The sequence below is a fragment of the Anser cygnoides genome, chromosome 14 (assembly GCF_040182565.1).
Source record: "Anser cygnoides isolate HZ-2024a breed goose chromosome 14, Taihu_goose_T2T_genome, whole genome shotgun sequence".
NCBI classification, from domain to species: Eukaryota; Metazoa; Chordata; class Aves; order Anseriformes; family Anatidae; genus Anser; species Anser cygnoides.
In genome coordinates, this window is record NC_089886.1 from 11,216,151 (window position 1) to 11,234,487 (window position 18,337).

The window sequence follows — 18,337 nt, forward strand, 5'->3', positions numbered from 1 at the left end:
TCTTGGTACGACTCAAGGCATTGGCACAAACTTAAGCAAACAGCTTTTAGAGGTGATCACAGCTTTAGTCTGAAGGAGAATATGCATAACAATTGTTATGCCATGAACATGTAAACTCATGAACAGTGGACTTGTATTCCAGTTCTGCCTTCCTCAAAGGGACTGGTGTTTTCAGGACAAAGAGAACAATTCTTCTGCATATTGCTGTGTCTCATTCTATGAATCACAATTCTCACTCCACATTATCCTAGTAAACCACTATTCCAAAGAGCTATCCTAAAAAATAACCCAGATGTCACACCTTTAAAATAGTTATGTTAAAAAAAATCCAATTGTGGATAACCAACCACAACCACAATTTCAGAACCAAGTAAAATTTAATAAAGTGTCTTAAATCATCTGGAATGTAAGTATACAAACCTGAACGCCCAGGAGGAGAGGCAGATAGCATACTTCTATCTCCTGCCCACCCCCCCCAAAAAAAAGAACCACAGCTGAGTGCAAGCAGGAATCATTAATATTCTAGCTACAAACCAAATGTAGTAGCAAAAGAAAATCCTTCATCCTGAATACTTGAATAGACAAAAAAATAAAAAGCAAGAAAGCATCAATTCAGCTACTGCCACCTAAGAAATTTACTATGGCAAATGTGCAATGTGCACAGCAATGAAACGCCAACAATGCAAGGCAAGATGCTTTAAAAAAAATTGTACTAAGTGATGAAAATTAAGTAATAAATGTGCTCTTATACTGGAAGATGTGATCCAAATTATTGTTTTCCCACTCTAAACTGCACCATGTTCATTTATCTCTTTTGCAGACCCAATTAAAATTTTGACTAAAGATCACACCTTCAAAGATAGAATTAGAAATTAGTTGTAAAGTTTTTACTATATCTAATTACATATTAATTATTACATACATACATTACATACTAATTTACATATCTAAATTTCCATTATAAGCAAACATGAAGAGAAAAGAAGAGTTGCTTTGTTTTTAGGTTTTACCTGACTTCGCAAATATTGCTCAGTTACTTCTGCATTTTTGAGGTTGATCAGCTTTATGAATGAGGGGACTCAGGTATAAACACCTACCAGCAACTGTCTGTTACTTTTCAATACCTTGTACCTTACCATCAACCATCTCAGCCCCTAGTAGCTATTCTATTAGCTGACGAGAAATACTCTGTGTATGTTGTCAAAGGAAGTTAGCAAAATGAAGATTTGAGGTTTTGTAGGAATATACGTCCTTCCCTACAAACAAATAGCCAGAACTGAAGCTTTGAAAAGTTTGCCTTTTTTATATTACCACTGGTAAGAGCAACAATGTCATTTCAGTGCAGAGGGCCAAAAGCTGACTTGAACGTCCTGTTCTTCTACAGTAGACTTGATACAAACTGGATACTCAACAGGAATAAAAATGTTCACACCTCTTCTAAATCAAGTGTCACTCACCACCATTAACGTAGTTCCACCAGTGGCACTGTAATCAAGGGAGGTATTTCATACGCACACTAAATCCTCAGTCTGAGGGAGAACAGGAGTCTTCCCACGGAGACAGACTTCCCAGACACCAGACACCCATCCCCTTAACAATTTTAACCAGCATCTATAGTACGCACACAAAGTCAGCTTTTGTAATGTTTTCTGCTGCTTGAAACTGCTTTACAAAATTAATGACTAATAGACAAATTTGTGGAAAAAGATCAGGTTTGTTTTAAATATAGATCAAAGAATTACGCGTAAGATTAGGTAGATTTACAATTTGTTTTTAAATATACGTACATTTGGGTTTAGTAGGACTATGATTTACACATTGTTTTACACAGTCTTTTTTAAAAACTGAGCAAAACTATCTAAATCTCTCCTGACTTCTTGTTTTGTTTTTGAAACAAATTTATGAATTTAAGAAAGTAAAGCAACATCAGCATTTTTTACAGGAGCATCTGGAATTAGGATAGCTAAAGTTTCCTTGATTTGCATCTGTAAGCACACTGTATCTAATCGTTTTTAGAAGTGTGTGCTATCTGCACATAGTTTTTGAAATGAGATTTACTTCGCAAAACCAGTAAACAGATCAGAAAATGAACAACAGGAACTAGCAAATCTACTGTTAAAGGTCCTTGAGTCAAAATATTTCTATTCAAAATTATGTTTGTTTTTTTTTTTTTTAAGATAAAATTTATTTTCCTGCTCAAGATTTCCCCCCTTGTCCCCCCCACCCCCCAAGCATATAGTTAAGTATATTTCATTTTCTTATGCTATCTGGAAATGAAAAGGCAAGGTACATTTTGTCACAGGGTACAATGCCAATATCATTGACAAGTCACAAGTATTTTGGTAATACATCTGAAACAAAATTAGTAGAGCTGACTCAGCTGACTATAGCAATTTTTTGGTCTGTGTGCACTGAGTATTTTGAATATAATGCACAGCTGCTGACCTTTAAGAGGTATATACTACATGGTTTTGTGCCAGATGTTAAACTCAGCACAGTAACTATTGCAAAGATAAAGTTCTTGGTGGTTGTTTTGCATTATACATTCAAAATTTCCTCCTTGCACACTGCAGTTTCAAATCTTGAGTAACACTTTGAGAACAATCCAATTGCATTTTTGCTTTCAAGTTAGCTGAGTATATTGAAGAACAGCTGATACTCAGAAAAACACGGGAAGATTTCTTTGAATTAAAACTACATAGCTGAAGGCAGCTGATACAAAACAGCACAGCTATTCGATCTACTGTGGTTTCCAGTGAAGGCTGCGAAGTTGTAGTTAGCCTTGACATACATGAGCTCAATTATGGCAATTACCATTCTGAAAGTTCACAGAAACTGCTAGCAAGTCTTACCACACATTTCTAAAACCTTGAAATGAACTTCAGAGGAGAAGGCAATGACTATGAAGAGGAAAAAAAAAAAGACAGGAAAATAAGGGCTTAAGGGCAGACAAGGTGCAAAGAGAAGTTGAAAAACACTGAATTAAAAAAAAAAAATACTGACCAATCAACATTGGTTACGCCCTGCATACATTTTAAACTAAAAAATGGTAGATTTAGATTAGATAATTAGGAAGAAATGCTTCACTCGGAGTGGTGAGGCACTGGCACAGGCTGCCCTGAGAAGCTGTGGATGCCCCATCCCTGTAAGCATTTAAGGCCAGGTTGGATAGGGCTCTGAGCAACTTGGTCTGGTGGGAGATGTCCCTGATCACGACAGGGTGGGGGTGGAATTAGATGATCCTTAAGGCCCCTTCCAATCCGAACTTTTCTGTGATTCTATACCTCCAGCAGTAAACACAAATCCTAGTAAAACATATGAAATGAAGTCAACAAAAATGATACTGATTTTTTCCACAATGGGACTCACACAACGCAACGTGTGGGACCCTCTATTCTGCTACATATAGTTATTAACAAGTGGAAGGGTGCTTTGCTTTTTTTTCTTTTCATCGAGATAATGGGACTTTTTTTGCCATGTTATATCTAATAAGCAGATATTCCTGTGTAATGATCACAGTTTAGAATGTACTCTGAAAACACAAGCCATTACAGAACTAAATGGTTGTGCATGGATTCCAGATTGCGTTCAAACTGTAGCAACATTTCCAGCAGAATGGAGAGGGATACATTTGTCAATACAAGTGACAATAATTTGTATTTTTCTAGAGATGACCAGTACACTAAATATATCCACTGTGGTATAAGCCTATACGGAAAATTCTACTGAAGACAAAAAAAAGCTGTCACATTCTCAGGTTTCCTAGTGGACACTACAAGTAACTCATGATTAGGCTTTTTAAAGTAGCTTTAAAGTAGCACAGAAAAAAAAAAAAGGCCGAAAGGTCTAAAAAAAAACAGGTCACCAGTACAGGATGGTTTGTGGTTTGGAAAAAGATTTTTTTTTTTTTTTAAAGTCTCACATTAGAATTGGAAGTCACTGTTAAAATTAATAGATTAATCAGGAACTTTATGCATGAGCAAGTACTCCCAAACTGGAAAAGCCCAAGATATTTGTGGAGGGAAGGAGAGAAAGGGAAACTGAGCACACAAATTAATGCAAAAAGAGGTATATTTCTTAACCCACCTGCTATTAGGTCATCAAGAGTGTCGGTAAGCGTCTGTGCTGGAGTGGCAACCATTAATCCGTCTGGTTCTTGAACTAACAGTCCCTGCCCAGCAATTTGCTGCTGCTGTCCTATATTCTGCTGATTACCTATTGCTTTCTGAAGTTCAAGAGACTCTGTCCCATTATAGCCTAAATTACCAGAAAAATTACATTGCAGTGCTGGCAAAGGCTGGATAGGGACAAAATCTATTTGTTCAGCAGGTGGTGGTGACTGTTGTTGCTCATCATCTTTTGACAAAATTGTGTCAACCTGAGGTAACCCTGAAAAGTTATCCTCTGGCAGACCCTTATCAGCTTCCACTTCTGGGAAGACCCCTGTAAGTGGGCACTGCTGCTGCAGGGGAAGTGGTGTGTCTGTCTGACCTTTGGTCTCCAAATATTCTTTGGTAAACTGCTGTTGTGTTTTCATCTGCAACTGCCTTTCCACCTTCTGTAGCTCCTTCAATATTTTCTTCTTCTTCTGTACTTGTTCTTCTCTGTTCTTTTTAAGTTCTTCAATCTTATCTTTATTTAAAGGTTCACCTTGAATTAATTCCAATGATTTAAGTTGTGCTTTTTCAATAGCACTAATTCTCTGTCCAAGTTCATTCAGCTTGCCTTCAGTCTCTTCTACTATGCATTCCAAAGGCTGGTATGGGTGAAAAGGTGGCAGTAGGTCCTTATCTGCTACCTGCAGGGAACTTGACTTCTGCTTGGATGCACCTAAGCACATGAAAAATGTTTGAAAAAATGCCATGCTGAAGATACCCCATACCTCCCCTCTCACCCACCAAAAAAATAAAAATAAAAATAAATAAATAAAAATCTTTACAACTAACACTGCACATCTGTCAAATCATAAAAAGGTAAACCCTACACTCCACGTTAAGACAGAAAGGACAAAGCAAATGCTGGAATTTTAAATATTGATCCTAATACACCCTTGAACACCACTATTTTAATCTTAAGGAATAAGGAACCTTTATGATTTCTGATACCCATGACAATGCATCTTGGAAGGGAAATCAGCAAGAGCGAGGCAATTTAAATAATTCACTAAGCTCTCAAAATTGTTTGGGCGTGCAGAGCAAATTAAACTATTTTCTAGAAGCTAATTCCAACAGCAAGGTTGCAAGCAAAAGCACTCTATATTTGAGAGAACAAAAGTACTCTCTATATAGTACTCTATATTTGAGAGAAAACTCTACAGTAAGATCAGTATTTTGTCAATCACTATATATGGTTTATCCAAATGCTATAGCATTCTACCTTTGCATTACAAAAGAATCCTGCCAGTGCAAGCTCAATGTATACAAACATATTTTCAAGCTTTGGCACCCCTTTAACAGTTCTGAGAGAAAAACAACATCTTGCTTGCCTCCCTCTCTCTGGTAACGAATTAGCGATTCTGCTCACTATTAAGACTTGAAAATCTTCAATCCACCGGGAGACACTATGCCTGAGCACGGCTTCTGGGAAAGCTCACAACGCACTGCCTTCAAGCAGCACAGCTGCTGTCCTGAAAGCCATGTGCGAAAGCTTCACTCAGTTCTTGCTAATATGAATCTATTAAGTGCTTAAATTTTAATTATTACTTCAGTTTAAGAAATTCTAATGACAATTGTAAAAGGTTTTAGCTTGATCAAGTAACTTTCTGCAGTAACACTCATTTACCATATCTAAGCAGCAATATGTGTAGCTTTAAAGAAAGAAACAGAACTTGAACAAAGCACTCCTACACCTCAGCATTAAAAGGGGAATTAAAATTATGCACAGTTTCAGCCGTGGATTAATAAAGCTACCTGAATGTAACGCAATTAAGTGAAAGTTTGGATGCTAGAACTAAATTCTATATAAGCCACTAGCTCTGGAAGGTTTAAGTTCCCTAAAACACTAATTTATTTCTCTCTGAGTCTTCCTTCACCAAAATATTAATTTACAAGTGAGTTCTTTTTACACTGCAGTCAAAACAGGAGACATACACACTGCGCTTCCAGATTACTATTTTTTTAAGGTACTAATTCAAGAAGCAAACAAGCATGAGAATTTCCTCTTAATAAGAGAAAAAAAAGTAAGAGTTGAACCAACTCTATGCTGAATACTTTCACCGAAAAGATTCTCTGGACTGAAAACAAAGCCTAACTAAATTTAAAGGAAGCAACAAAAATGTTAATAGCCCCAGGAAATATACTACCATACCCACAAACTGTACGTCTGTTCAGTACCAAAACTGTAGGTACACCAAGACAGACACCCTTAACCAAGCTTCTTCTCTAGCTTAGCTACTTTATATCACTGCCATATCCTGAAAGATCAGTACTTCCAGCTGAACTCCTACTCAAAACATTTCGGCTATTTTGTCTCTAAGTTCCAAGACAATTTCTGTGAAAAGAATAGCGAACTTGATTAAAAGTTTAGTAGTAACTTCCTTTGTATTGGCTGGTATACTACTGGATCCTTAGCTCAAGGCTGTTATAAGCTGTTGGCTAGTTGACTTTGTAGCATATTTAAAGTCTACAGTTACCCTTTCATTTTAAAAATTGTGAATTAATTCATACAGTTAAAATATAATTTAAGTTTTGGAGACCACGATTGAAAATGTATTTATTCACCAAAAATCTGTAAAATGTTTTTCTACATCTTTGTTAGAAATCAGTAAAACACAAGTCCGTTGGTGCTTTGAAACTAAGCTGCTCTTCTGCAAATTCTGCTAATTAGCAGAAACATTTTAGTAAACATAATTTAAGATGCAGCTAAGACAGGAACACTTCATGCTGCTCTGTTTATTTTTGTTCCTAAGAGTACTATACCATCTTCATCGTATCACAAAGCATTCTCATGACTTTTCACAGTTCTGGACAGCCTCCATCACTCCACAGGAAAGAAAAATTGCAGTTCAGAAAGCCCCCAAATAATAAATTATCAACAATGTCCCCCCTCAACTAATTACCACCTGGGGAGAAAACAAGCCTGGTTGTCATAGGAAAAGTCTTCTAAGAACACAGGAGAAACTACAGAGACAAAGTAGGCTTGTATAAAGAAAAATCTGATGTTTCTAGTCTGTACTGATTAAAGACGACAAGGCTGGTCTCACAATGGGAATCAGATTGTCCAAACAGTGCCTCAGATTTGGAATTAGCACTGAAAATTCAGAAAGTTTCTGAAAACAGAACTTAGAAAAATCAGTACAGCCCACAGCATGCTACAGCACAAAGTGTATGCAAATATGGACACAGTACAAATGAAGAGCTAGGCTCTGAAGTTCCAAAAAAAGATGCAGAGATGTACTTCAATCACCTTCTAATTGATTAGAAGGGGTGCTTTATAGGCACTAAATCACTCTTCCTATGCCAGAAAATAGGTGCCAGCTATAATCTTGGGGATAATGGAAAAGGATGAGGAACAGGAAGAAAGATTTGCTAAACCTTCACATCCTAACAACCAGTTCAAAACAGAGCTGGAAAAGACACTATTGGTACCCTAAAAATTGTAAGCACTATAGTATATTATATAGTATATTAGTACTTGAAAGTAGGTATTTCCTGCCTTTATTCAGATCTTCTCTGTATTACAATATCCTGGAAAAGGTGCCCATTTTAGTAAATAATTGTGAACAAGACGCTATTTTATAATTTCACTTTTGAAAGTAGGACTTAGAATTTCAGGCATAGGCCAGACCATAATTACTTCAACTTGTATTTTCATTTACCTTTTCAGTGGATTGTAAATCTAGACAACCAACCTACTACGAAATTAAACCTAGCAATACCAAGGAGTCCATCTAGTCCCTAAAGCAGCTGTTTTGGCCACTTACTTTGTACCCAAAAGACTAAAGACTGAGGTCCAGTGAAAGCCTAGATGTAGCTAGACAAACATCACATGCTACCAGGTAATCAAGGTTACAGGAAAGAGAATTGTTCACTTGACAGAAAATCCAGGGTGGTTATGGGCATGCCAGGAAAGCAGTGGAGGAAAGAAAATGATCCTTTCCTAATTTATTCTGTCAATAGCAGTACTAATATATTTAGAGCACACATTTATTTGCAGAACCTATTTTGCTTCCCGTACTTCCACGGGTTCTGCATCCTAACTTCATCAATACAGCCTTTACCATCATTCCTGCAGTCACCATTTTACTTTTTGCCTCACACACTTCTCTTCTCCCATGAACGTTTTCAGCCATTTTTCACCAAACATACGCTACCCAAGTACAAGTTGCATACAAGTTCAGCTTCCCATCATTTTCTCTGAATTCTTATTCACCTACATTTACAGGAAATATGAAGTATAAGTTCTCTGCTTTGATCTACTGTACTTATCCCAGTACACTGTAGATAACCTCTTGAGTACCTAAATTGATTTGCAATAATCCATCCATCCAGATCAGCATACTCCAAATATCATACCCGAACTCTTGAGCATCCAATAATATGCAGTGGAGAACACCAATACCAGTTCTTTTTTAAAACTCACTTCTGGCATAAAGTAATATTTAAAGGTCCTAGATGCTCTGAGCAAGACTGAAGAAAGGTAACTGATATTTATAGTTCTCAGCTCTCCTAAGCAATTAAAATCTTCTAATTTAAATTTGCTTTCACACATTTACTCTCCACAGGGTTGCTGCCTGTGAACAAGTATGATACCAGATTTCATCCCTAGTGCTTACGATTCTCTAGGAAACTGCTTTTCTAGTCCTGCCATCTAATCTATAGGGTATCTTGTTTTCACAATAAAGTAGTAGATTTTATGTCCTTTCACAACTAACAGAGTAGCACAGGTGAAGTGCTACCTATCCCAGATGAACCTACCTAAAACAAGCTACCTTACTGACCTCCAATGACTTTGCTACTGGATGTACCATGTAGATTTGCTAACATTCAGTAGTAGCACAGACAGGGACTTCTGCAAGTTAGAGGACAGACAGTCACTACAAGGAAGTGTCCAGGAAGCCTGACTTGGGTATGCAACTTCCTTATATAAACAAAGGCTAATGGGGATCTTGCTCTGAAAGCACCACTAATAAATTGGCAAAGACAGACATTCTGATGAAGTGCTTCAGAGCAAGCAACCAAAGTTTAATCATTATTTTATTAGGTTTGTTTTTTATAATCCATTATGCTCTTCAGGAAGGTTCTGTCAATGCAACTGCTATTCTTGCATTTCAGATTAGAGGTTTTCATCTCGGTCACCACTAGCAGCAGTTTTACTTTGCTTTACTTTACTTTTTACTAGATTAAATTCTGGGACTTGTTAACAGCTCCTTAATTGCCAGAGTTGTTAAATGAAAACGAGTGGATCCAAATCCAAACAGCTAAATTCCAAAAGATTTTTCTGCCATACAGAAATGATTGCATGAAAAAAACAACTGTGAAACATTTGTACACTTAAAGACATCCTCTCCACTGGAATCAATACCCAGTATATACACCTGTATTAATCAGCATGTCATCCATCCTGACAGCTAATATTGCCTAGAATTTACAAAAACAAAACCAACCAACCAACCACACAGCCAGACTCAGTTTGTTCCTCCCTTCACAAAAGGCAGGCACTGGGAAGCATAAATCCATAGAAAAGGATTTCAGTGATGAGTGCTTTGTTACAGCTTTTTTCGTCTACTGTTATTCTGGCACATCAGAGTGAAATCAGGTGATTTTTTTTTTTTAAATTGAAGGTTAAAGCTAGATTTGCAGTCTCCGATTAAAATTTACCAGTTTCAACAGGAATAGGATGAGCTCCATGTTGAATTTTCGAGAACATTATGTATTTAACTATAATTAATATCAGTAAGAACTTCAACTGTAAAGACACGGGGAAACAGTCAATCCACATACACAAAATATTAATCGGGCTAACTGGACAATTAAAAAATAATCTACTTTTCCCCAAAAAATTCATCTGCTACACTGTTTCACTGCATACTTAACTCTTCTTTAAGAGCAGGATGATTCATGGAGGACTGAAAGTTCAGATGAGTTTGTACTCCACTACATTCCTCTTGCAAGCCACGTAGTATTTCTGCCAATCTTTATCGCTCCTGCAACTGTTTCTACAGAAAACTTGCAGGAATTAGGTTCAATGATTACATGGCTGAAACCAAACTGACATTCTAATCAACCTTAACTCAATTTCTGACATTCAAAAGCTTTGGTCGCTTTCTAACTATAGTCATCTTCCCAAGGTTTTTTTTTCCAGGGGCTTGATGGAATCTAACTGGAAAACTGCTAAGATGTGACTAAATTAGTAGGTGGCAGGCAGGCAACAGAAGCTTTCAAAGATTGGAATTTCACAAAACATCGTGAAAATAATTTCGATACACTTGTGATCATGTGGATCTACGCCTGTCTCGTTTAAATCATCTGCCTGCAACTAAAGAGTCACATAGAAGAATGAGTATGTAAGTCTACTGAGAAAGCATTAGTTAAGTTAGCAAAAAGGCATAGACTGCTTCCTTGAGATTAAAAAGAATACTATCTAGAATTATCCACCTTTGTGGGCATTTTAGGCTTTGGGATCTTTCAATTAAGTCACACAATGCATCAAGTTCTTTATCAGTACACAACTCAGTATTTAAGCAAAGTAGTAGATATTTGACTAAAAAAACATATATTTAGTTTGTAGCTAAGTAGAAGCTTTTGTTTGTTTTTCTTTCTCCAAGGCATTAGATTGTTAGTAAGACTTAGCATGATGATACAGAGAAAACAGCATATTAAAGGTCTCACTTAAAAAGCTTAAAAATCCCCCAAACCTATTTAACTTCAAGGGGATTCTAATCTCCTTCCCCTGGGATCAAAGGCAGATGTGAACAGCAGTTGTGAATAACAAGTCTGTAAGTTCTGTTGAATTCTTAATACATAACCAAGCTCTCCAAATAAGAAAACACTGCAAGTTACTGTCAACTTAAAAACAATAGTGAAGACGTGGAATGACAGCATGTTGAAATTTTAAGCACTTAGTTAAGGCCAATTAGTTAATTTATAACCAAGATTTCAAATCAGTTATGAAATGAAATAAATATTGAAAAAAATAGGATAACTGATATCTCCATCTTCAAAAAACAAACTTAAATCTGCATGTTTAAAAAAGCCTTACATCAGTTCAAATACTTTGAATAAGAAAACACTACTACTGCTTACCATGAACTCCCTAAGCATCCCCTTATTTCACTAGTGTGATTACTTTCAATAACGTTCTAAAAGCTTGCTGTGAAAGACTAAGCCAGCGCAGAATCATAGACACGCTGGGAGCTGTGGATCCCACAATTTAACATTATATTGAGTTTACAAGATATACAATACTATCATTGTCAACAATATTACACAGGCTAGTTTCTTCAAGTAACCTGACAGCATTCTTTTCAACCATTTCACATACTGGAAATGGTCCACATTTAGGTGAAAAAGAGAATTGTTTTTAAAAGTGCACCTAAAGTTACAAAAGCAGCCTGATGGTGTTCACAACTTACATTAAGTGGAATTGACAGTTCACATAGCCCATGTGAAGTCAAAACATTAAGTTTCTTAGCATCACTGCTTATTTCCAAGGGAGTGAGCCTGAAGAGCAACCTTTCTTAACTGGCAAAGAATTAAGCCAGCTAGGCTCAGACAGTGGGAGGAGAAATGGTTTCTAAAAGGGTTCTTTCTTAAGTCATGCACTTGGAGTCACTGCACCTTGCAAGAAGTCTATCTTTCCAGTGCCAGAGCTTTACAGCAAGAGGGAGAAAATGTATTCATCCTGGCTGGAGAGCTGGCTGGTGCTGGAAGCGACTTCCGTGCCAGCTGGGCTGAGAGCACAGAGCTGCCCCAGCATACTCTAGGGAACCAGATGCAGGGACGCTTGAAGCTGCACATATGCCACTGTGCTTCACTACCCACTCAGTGAGGACAACTAGCAGCAGCAGATACCTGCTCATCCTTCAGCTGCAGAAATACTGCAGCTCATTTTTCCAGCTGGAAGACCATCCTTGTTCAGCTGCATCAGAATTACTGCTGAGCAATTCTGACTGCATTCAGTTGAGGGAAGCAACAAATACAAAACAAGGTCACAATCTTCTGCCTTTTCACACAAAAGCACAAAACTACACTGTGATTTCACTTTTACATGGACAAGCTAGACACATGTTAGAAGTATACTAATAACAATCTTACATGAGTTAAATTATAAGTCAAGTTCTTTTCAGTCCCATAAACTAATTCTGCTGCTTCTTTCGTTTTTCTTCATCTCTTTATGAGGTTACAACATTTTCACAGTGCCTATGTCTCTGTATATCCACTGTCAGCTCTGAAATGTTTTTTTTCTGTTGCCAAAATCAGAATTAAATAATCTGCCAAAACATTTATTCCATGGCAATGTTCCTACAAGCATTCTCACTAGAGTAAGAATAATTTCATTCACAATTAAACCATAAATTCTTCAAAGGTTTCACAGCATATTTGACTTATAACAGCACACAAGTGCATTCTAGTTTTACACTTTAGGCAATGAGTTGTTACTACTGCATTTGTTGCAAAAGTAATACAGACCCCTAAAACAGACTGAGATGAGGTAGAAAAGGCTAGGTGTTCCTCTCCTTCCTCCAAGTAGTCAAGAATTTATGCAAAAGACTTAGGAGCTTATTTGTAACTCTGCAGGCAAGAAATTTATTCCAAAAAAAATCATTACATAAGAACTTGAGACTGTTCTGTCTGTCTCATCCCCATCCTTGTCTCCCCCTCCCCCCCAATAATATGTCTTTCTTCATTTGCACCCTCTGTCACTCCTCATTTGCCAAGTCTAACAATGAAGTCTGCCATATTAAAGCCACGTGCATGTCAGAAGTTAGAGACAGTGTTCTCTGCTGAATTTTGGTTCTTATCACAGTTAGAACAACAGTGGTATCTTTATAACGACCACACAGTTTTATGACAAAAATGTTTTCTCCCCCTAAACATTTTAGATATACCAGAACTTTACACACAAAGCTTTCAGTAATGTTTCGTTAACCCAATGACACTTCAGATCACTACTTTTCAGATGTAACACACCACAGATTAGTTTTGCTGACACACATGAAGCATATCGTGAAATACCAAGAACCCTCAGTACCAGTTTCAGCAACACAGTATTGCTAAAAACATGCCTAAAACGTGAACTGACATTTCCTATAAGTTTTCTTTTTAAATGGGATCTATTTCTTAAACTATATCAACTTTCTGCATCTCACTATTTGATTAAATAATATCTGATTTTAAACTTATAACTTTAGTCTTCTGATAGACGATCAACTGCTCTCATTAATTCCCATGCATCACAAACTGCATTTCCAGAACACTAGCTTACCCATTGGTATCAAAAGTTACTTAAGGGAAAGCATGTTACACTAGCAGATAATTTTCACTGCGTTATCTAGACCAGAAGTTGCATATTCTTTTCATTTTTTGGCACTTTTGGTACTAATTCTTATGAAATATGAAGTAGCAGATGTTGCACATCCTGCAAAAAATATATAGTAACTGTATTTTAGAAGTTACATGGCATGCACAGAGAGAATCAAGGTCACAAACTTAAAAACCATTAGGTATACAATATTTTTCTTAATTCATTTGTGCCCCTGGCATTTTTAGTTTGTTTTAGCATTGAACACTTCAAGAATAAACAAATTAAATGAAGCTATCTGACAGAGCTTTGTATACCGTGATATCTAATCTCTCCCTCCTCCAAACCAAAACTCATTAAGTAAATTGCTAGAAGTTGTAACTTTCCACTTGACAATCTGCTTCTCTTCCTGAGCTTACTTAACAGAAGTGAAGAATTTGTAACTCCATCCACAGCCAAAAATCAAATGCTAAATTTGCCATTTAATGACTGCAAATAATTTTAACCAGTCAGCTTAACCATGTTCAAAGCAAAAACCCTGATGTTAGTTACTTACAAGGGTACTATTATTAATGGAAGAAAAATTGTCCTCCTGTAAGTAGATCTACGTTGGCATTTTATGATGCCAAAATGCTCGCACTGCTACTTTAAAAAAAGAAATAAGTTGATATTAACAAATTTGTGGAAATAGCAACTATTCTAGACAACCAATGTACAAAATTCAAAAGTTAACACCATAGATAGTGTTTATTACTGTTTTTATCAGTCTGGACTATGGCAGTTACTGAAACCACTTTCTTCCAAAAACTTAGGTTAAGCATGCCCAGTAACCAGTGTTACTATACTGTAGTAAATAAGAAAGTTAGCAAAAACTACTCACTACATAAAATACTTCTATATTTAAGTCCTACCTTCATTACAGGTGTTCAGAAATTGATGGAGTGGACTATACTACGTATAAGCACTCAGAAAAGGTTCCCTAGCCTAACAGTTTCCAAACTGCATGTATTCTCCAAAGAGCTACATACTAACCTTTCACCACTCCCACGAGAGGTGGCGAGTTCTCTTGAGGGGTTCTGTCAGGTTCCTGGGGAGGTACAACCATAGCAAGTGTATGCACTGGTACACGAGGAACCTTAAAATAAAGTCACAGATACATAGTCAGATAAAAAAAAAAAAACTCTCAAACTGACCCAGTCGTAAGGCATTGATGTGAAGGTATGTTTCTACAGACCTCCATTCTACTCTTCCCAAACTGTCTATGCCCTGCTATCTGTTGGCATGACCACTCTCATTCATCTTATTGTGGATTTTATGTCAGTTAGCTGTATTAGTCATTACAAAAATCCTGGACAGTGTAAGCTGGAAAGCTGTTTACATCTTTAGGCTTTTAAATCAATAAACTGTGCTGGAAAGATACCTCTCCAACAACTTGGAGAATAATAAATTTATACAGCATAATTTCTTTTATATAACAATCAGAATCAGCAGGGACATTTGAGAGGCACTGTCATTAATGGTTTAGAGCTGTAGAAACAAAATACTAAGCAACCAAGAAAATGATACACTTTTAAGACACTAGGTCTGGGACTATCCCATTTCCTGAGAGAAGAAAATGGGAAAAAGTTCATGTACTACAGACAATACCAATCAACTTTCTTACTCTGCTATTTTCAAATGTATACTTCTTTTCCCCTCCTTTTCACTCTGTTTGCATCTAAAGTTGCTTGAGAAGTTAGGTACAAAAGAAGCATTTCCTTGTAACATTTATTGTGTTATTTTTTTAAAAATTTCTTATACCTTACCTGAGACTGATCCTGAGATGGAGGTGTGAGCTGAGACAAGTCTGCTGCAGGAACTGACAAAACATTGTTTGGGTAATCCAGCAAGTAAGAAACAACATTTGTATGTCCTCCTTTGGCAGCTTCAATGAGCATTGTTGAGCCATCCTGAATTGAGATTTTGGAAATAAAAAGCCAGAAGATGAATTCTGCTCCCTGGTATAGAACATCAGATACGATGTTTAATTTAAAATTGCACATTCACTACTTCATTAAATCAATTATGTAGTTCTTTTGATACATGAAATAACCATGATAAATAAATCGTTTCAAGTGAATACCTTGAGTCGATGAGTAGGATCTGCACCATGAGCCAGAAGGAGCTCAACAACTGCCAAGTGGCCTCCTGCACATGCCAGAGACACCACTGTGTGGTCATTATTAGCTGTAGCCCTATTAACGTTGGCACCTGTAAAGAGAACATCTCAGAATCAAACACAAGGACTTTTTTAAAGTATCAACAAATACTGGAGTATTTTCTGGAATAAGAAGATTTGTCTTTTAATTATCCAAATTCATACATATTTTAGGGACAAGAGCAAGAGATTTTAGATAAACTGATGGCTTGTATACAGAATTGTCATCATCTCACAAAGCAGAAATGTAGGGGTTTTTTTGTTTGTTTTCCCCCCAAGGGGAGTGTGGGTATGCTTTCTTCCCCTTTTTTGTGAAAATGAAAATTTTTGCCATAATTCAAAGCTATTTCTTACTCTATATTATGGAGTAGAAAAAATAGCTACCAAATATTTTGAGATTTGCTGCATCATAATCATAGAATCATAGAATATCCCAAGTTGGAAGGGACCCACAAGGATCATCGAGTCCAACTCCTGGCACCACACAGGTCTACCCAAAATTATAGACCATGTGACTAAGCGCACAGTCCAAACGCTTCTTAAACTCCAATAGGCTTGGTGCAGTGACTATTTCCCTGGGGAGCCTGTTCCAATGTCCGACCACCCTCTCAGTGAAGAACCTCTTCCTGATGTCTAGCCTGAACCTCCCCTGACTCAGCTTGACACCATTCCTGCGGGTCCTATCACTGGTGATTAAGGAGAATAGATCGGCGCCTGCCCCTCCACTCCCCCTCCTGAGGAAGCTGTAGACTGTGATGAGGTCTCCCCTCAGCCTCCTCTTCTCCAGGCTGAACAGGCCAAGTGACCACAGCCGCTCCTCATACATCTTCCCCTCTAGTCCCTTCACCATCTTTGTAGCCCTCCTCTGGACACTCTCCAACAGTTTTACATCCTTTTTGTACTGCGGTGCCCAGAACTGCACACAGTACTCAAGGTGAGTACTATGATTTGTGATTGTCCCGCACACCAGAGCAGTGCGGGACAATCACTTCCCTTGACCGACTAGCAATGCCATGCTTGATGCACCCCAGGATACGGTTGGCCCTCCTGGCTGCCAGGGCACACTGCTGGCTCATATTCAGCTTGCTGTCAACCACAACCCCCAGATCCCTCTCTGCGGGGCTGCTCTCCAGCGTCTCATCACCCAGTCTGTACGTATAGCCAGGGTTGCCCCGTCCCAGGTGCAGGACCCGGTGCATAAACCAAAAAAAATTCAAGAAACCCTTAACAGCTTGACAAGCGCTCACGTACACATAAGATTATTTTAGAAGACTGATCACAAATGCAGAATGTAACTGGTACTTTAAGTTTAAAAAACTAATTATTTAAACTAATATTTTACCTTTGCTAATAAGGAATTGCACAGTACATAAATGACCAGCCCGTGCAGCCTTCATTAGTGGAGTTCTTCCCCCCTCAGATTCATGCTCCTATTGTAAAAGAGAAATAACAGATGTTGCATAAATGGGCAAAAACTTTAACATTGTTTCAGCTCTTGAACCACCCAGTGATGGGACTGGAATTATCAGTCTCTGAAGAAGATCCACATATCTTCTTTACTGACTGGAATTAATTTTCATCATTTTGTCATCAAGATCACATCCATACTGTTAGTCATACAAGGAAGTCTCCCAATTTCTACACCCATTTTTATTTTAGCATTCAAATGCATAACACACTTGAGAATAGTGACATCTCATTTCCTCCTTGCAGGCCAATAACTATATTTCACGCGTATCAACCAACACTGGGAAGTATACACATAACTGATATGCAGCAGTTCTGAGAACTGTCACATGCTGCACATGAGACTTTTAGAACTGAAATAACTTCAAAAGTGCAGAAAACATTTTTAAGACACATTGAAGAGGATCAAGGAGACAATCGCCTTTTTTTCCCTCTTTTTTTTTTATTTTGGATGGGTAAATATCCTTCACTTCAGGTCACAAGTCTCTGAAGAAAAGTACTGGAAAATAAACCACGAAGACAACAAAAGGATGAATTCAGCATCACAGATGAACAGATGACAAATAACAAAAGAGAAAGGAACAACAAGAATGATTTTCTGATTTAAAAAGTTTCTGACAACTGGAAAGATGTGGCTGAATAGAATTATATTAGAGAAGTTAGACTCAGAAAGTCTGCCTGTTCTGTAGACATGATTACTGCTACAAAGAATGCCGACTAACACACATCAACTATCCCACAGCAACAAGGGGAGAGAACATCCTCCTCCTGAGTGTTTTTATTTGCACTCTTCATATTCAGTCTAATCATTAATACAAGAACAATAGGATTTGTATTTTTATTTTTTAAATGAAGAATCTAGGAGGCCAAGCTCCAAGTACACTATTTAATCATGGAATTGCAAGCATATCCGACTGTGAAAGCTAACATTTAGTACTGACAGGGAATGATACGATTTACAAACATAAAAGCACAAGAACACATTTGATCAAACAATTAACTCCTTCCCTTAGTTTCAATATTCCTGAAAACTATGCATATATCTTGACACATTGCTTGCTTTGGTTGCAAGCCTGCATCTTAAGTTAGCTTTCTGTTCACACACTTCATAGAATCATAAAGAAAAGCCCAAGCTGGAAGGGACCTTTTTTCATCACCAGATCCTTAACTAGCTTACAGGGGAAAAGGGAGCCTGAATGCGATTATCCAGCA

The 18,337-nt window shown here is 37.4% G+C and overlaps 1 protein-coding gene across 15 annotated transcripts in view; it reads right to left on the reverse strand.

Annotated features, from left to right (window-relative positions):
* The window catches only part of ANKHD1 (ankyrin repeat and KH domain containing 1), a 119,679-nt gene that overhangs the window by 34,149 nt on the left and 67,193 nt on the right, over positions 1-18,337 (reverse strand). For 13 of the 15 annotated variants that reach the window (XM_066977287.1, XM_066977284.1, XM_066977292.1 and 10 more), the window contains 5 exons: positions 17,001-17,088; positions 15,584-15,711; positions 15,267-15,410; positions 14,494-14,596; positions 4,087-4,830 (listed from right to left, as the gene is read on the reverse strand). In XM_066977287.1, the coding sequence (XP_066833388.1) occupies positions 4,087-4,830; positions 14,494-14,596; positions 15,267-15,410; positions 15,584-15,711; positions 17,001-17,088 (1,207 nt within the window). The remainder of the gene's footprint in view (positions 1-4,086; positions 4,831-14,493; positions 14,597-15,266; positions 15,411-15,583; positions 15,712-17,000; positions 17,089-18,337) is intronic. The other 2 variants (XM_066977293.1, XM_066977294.1) reach the window with 1 other exon arrangement.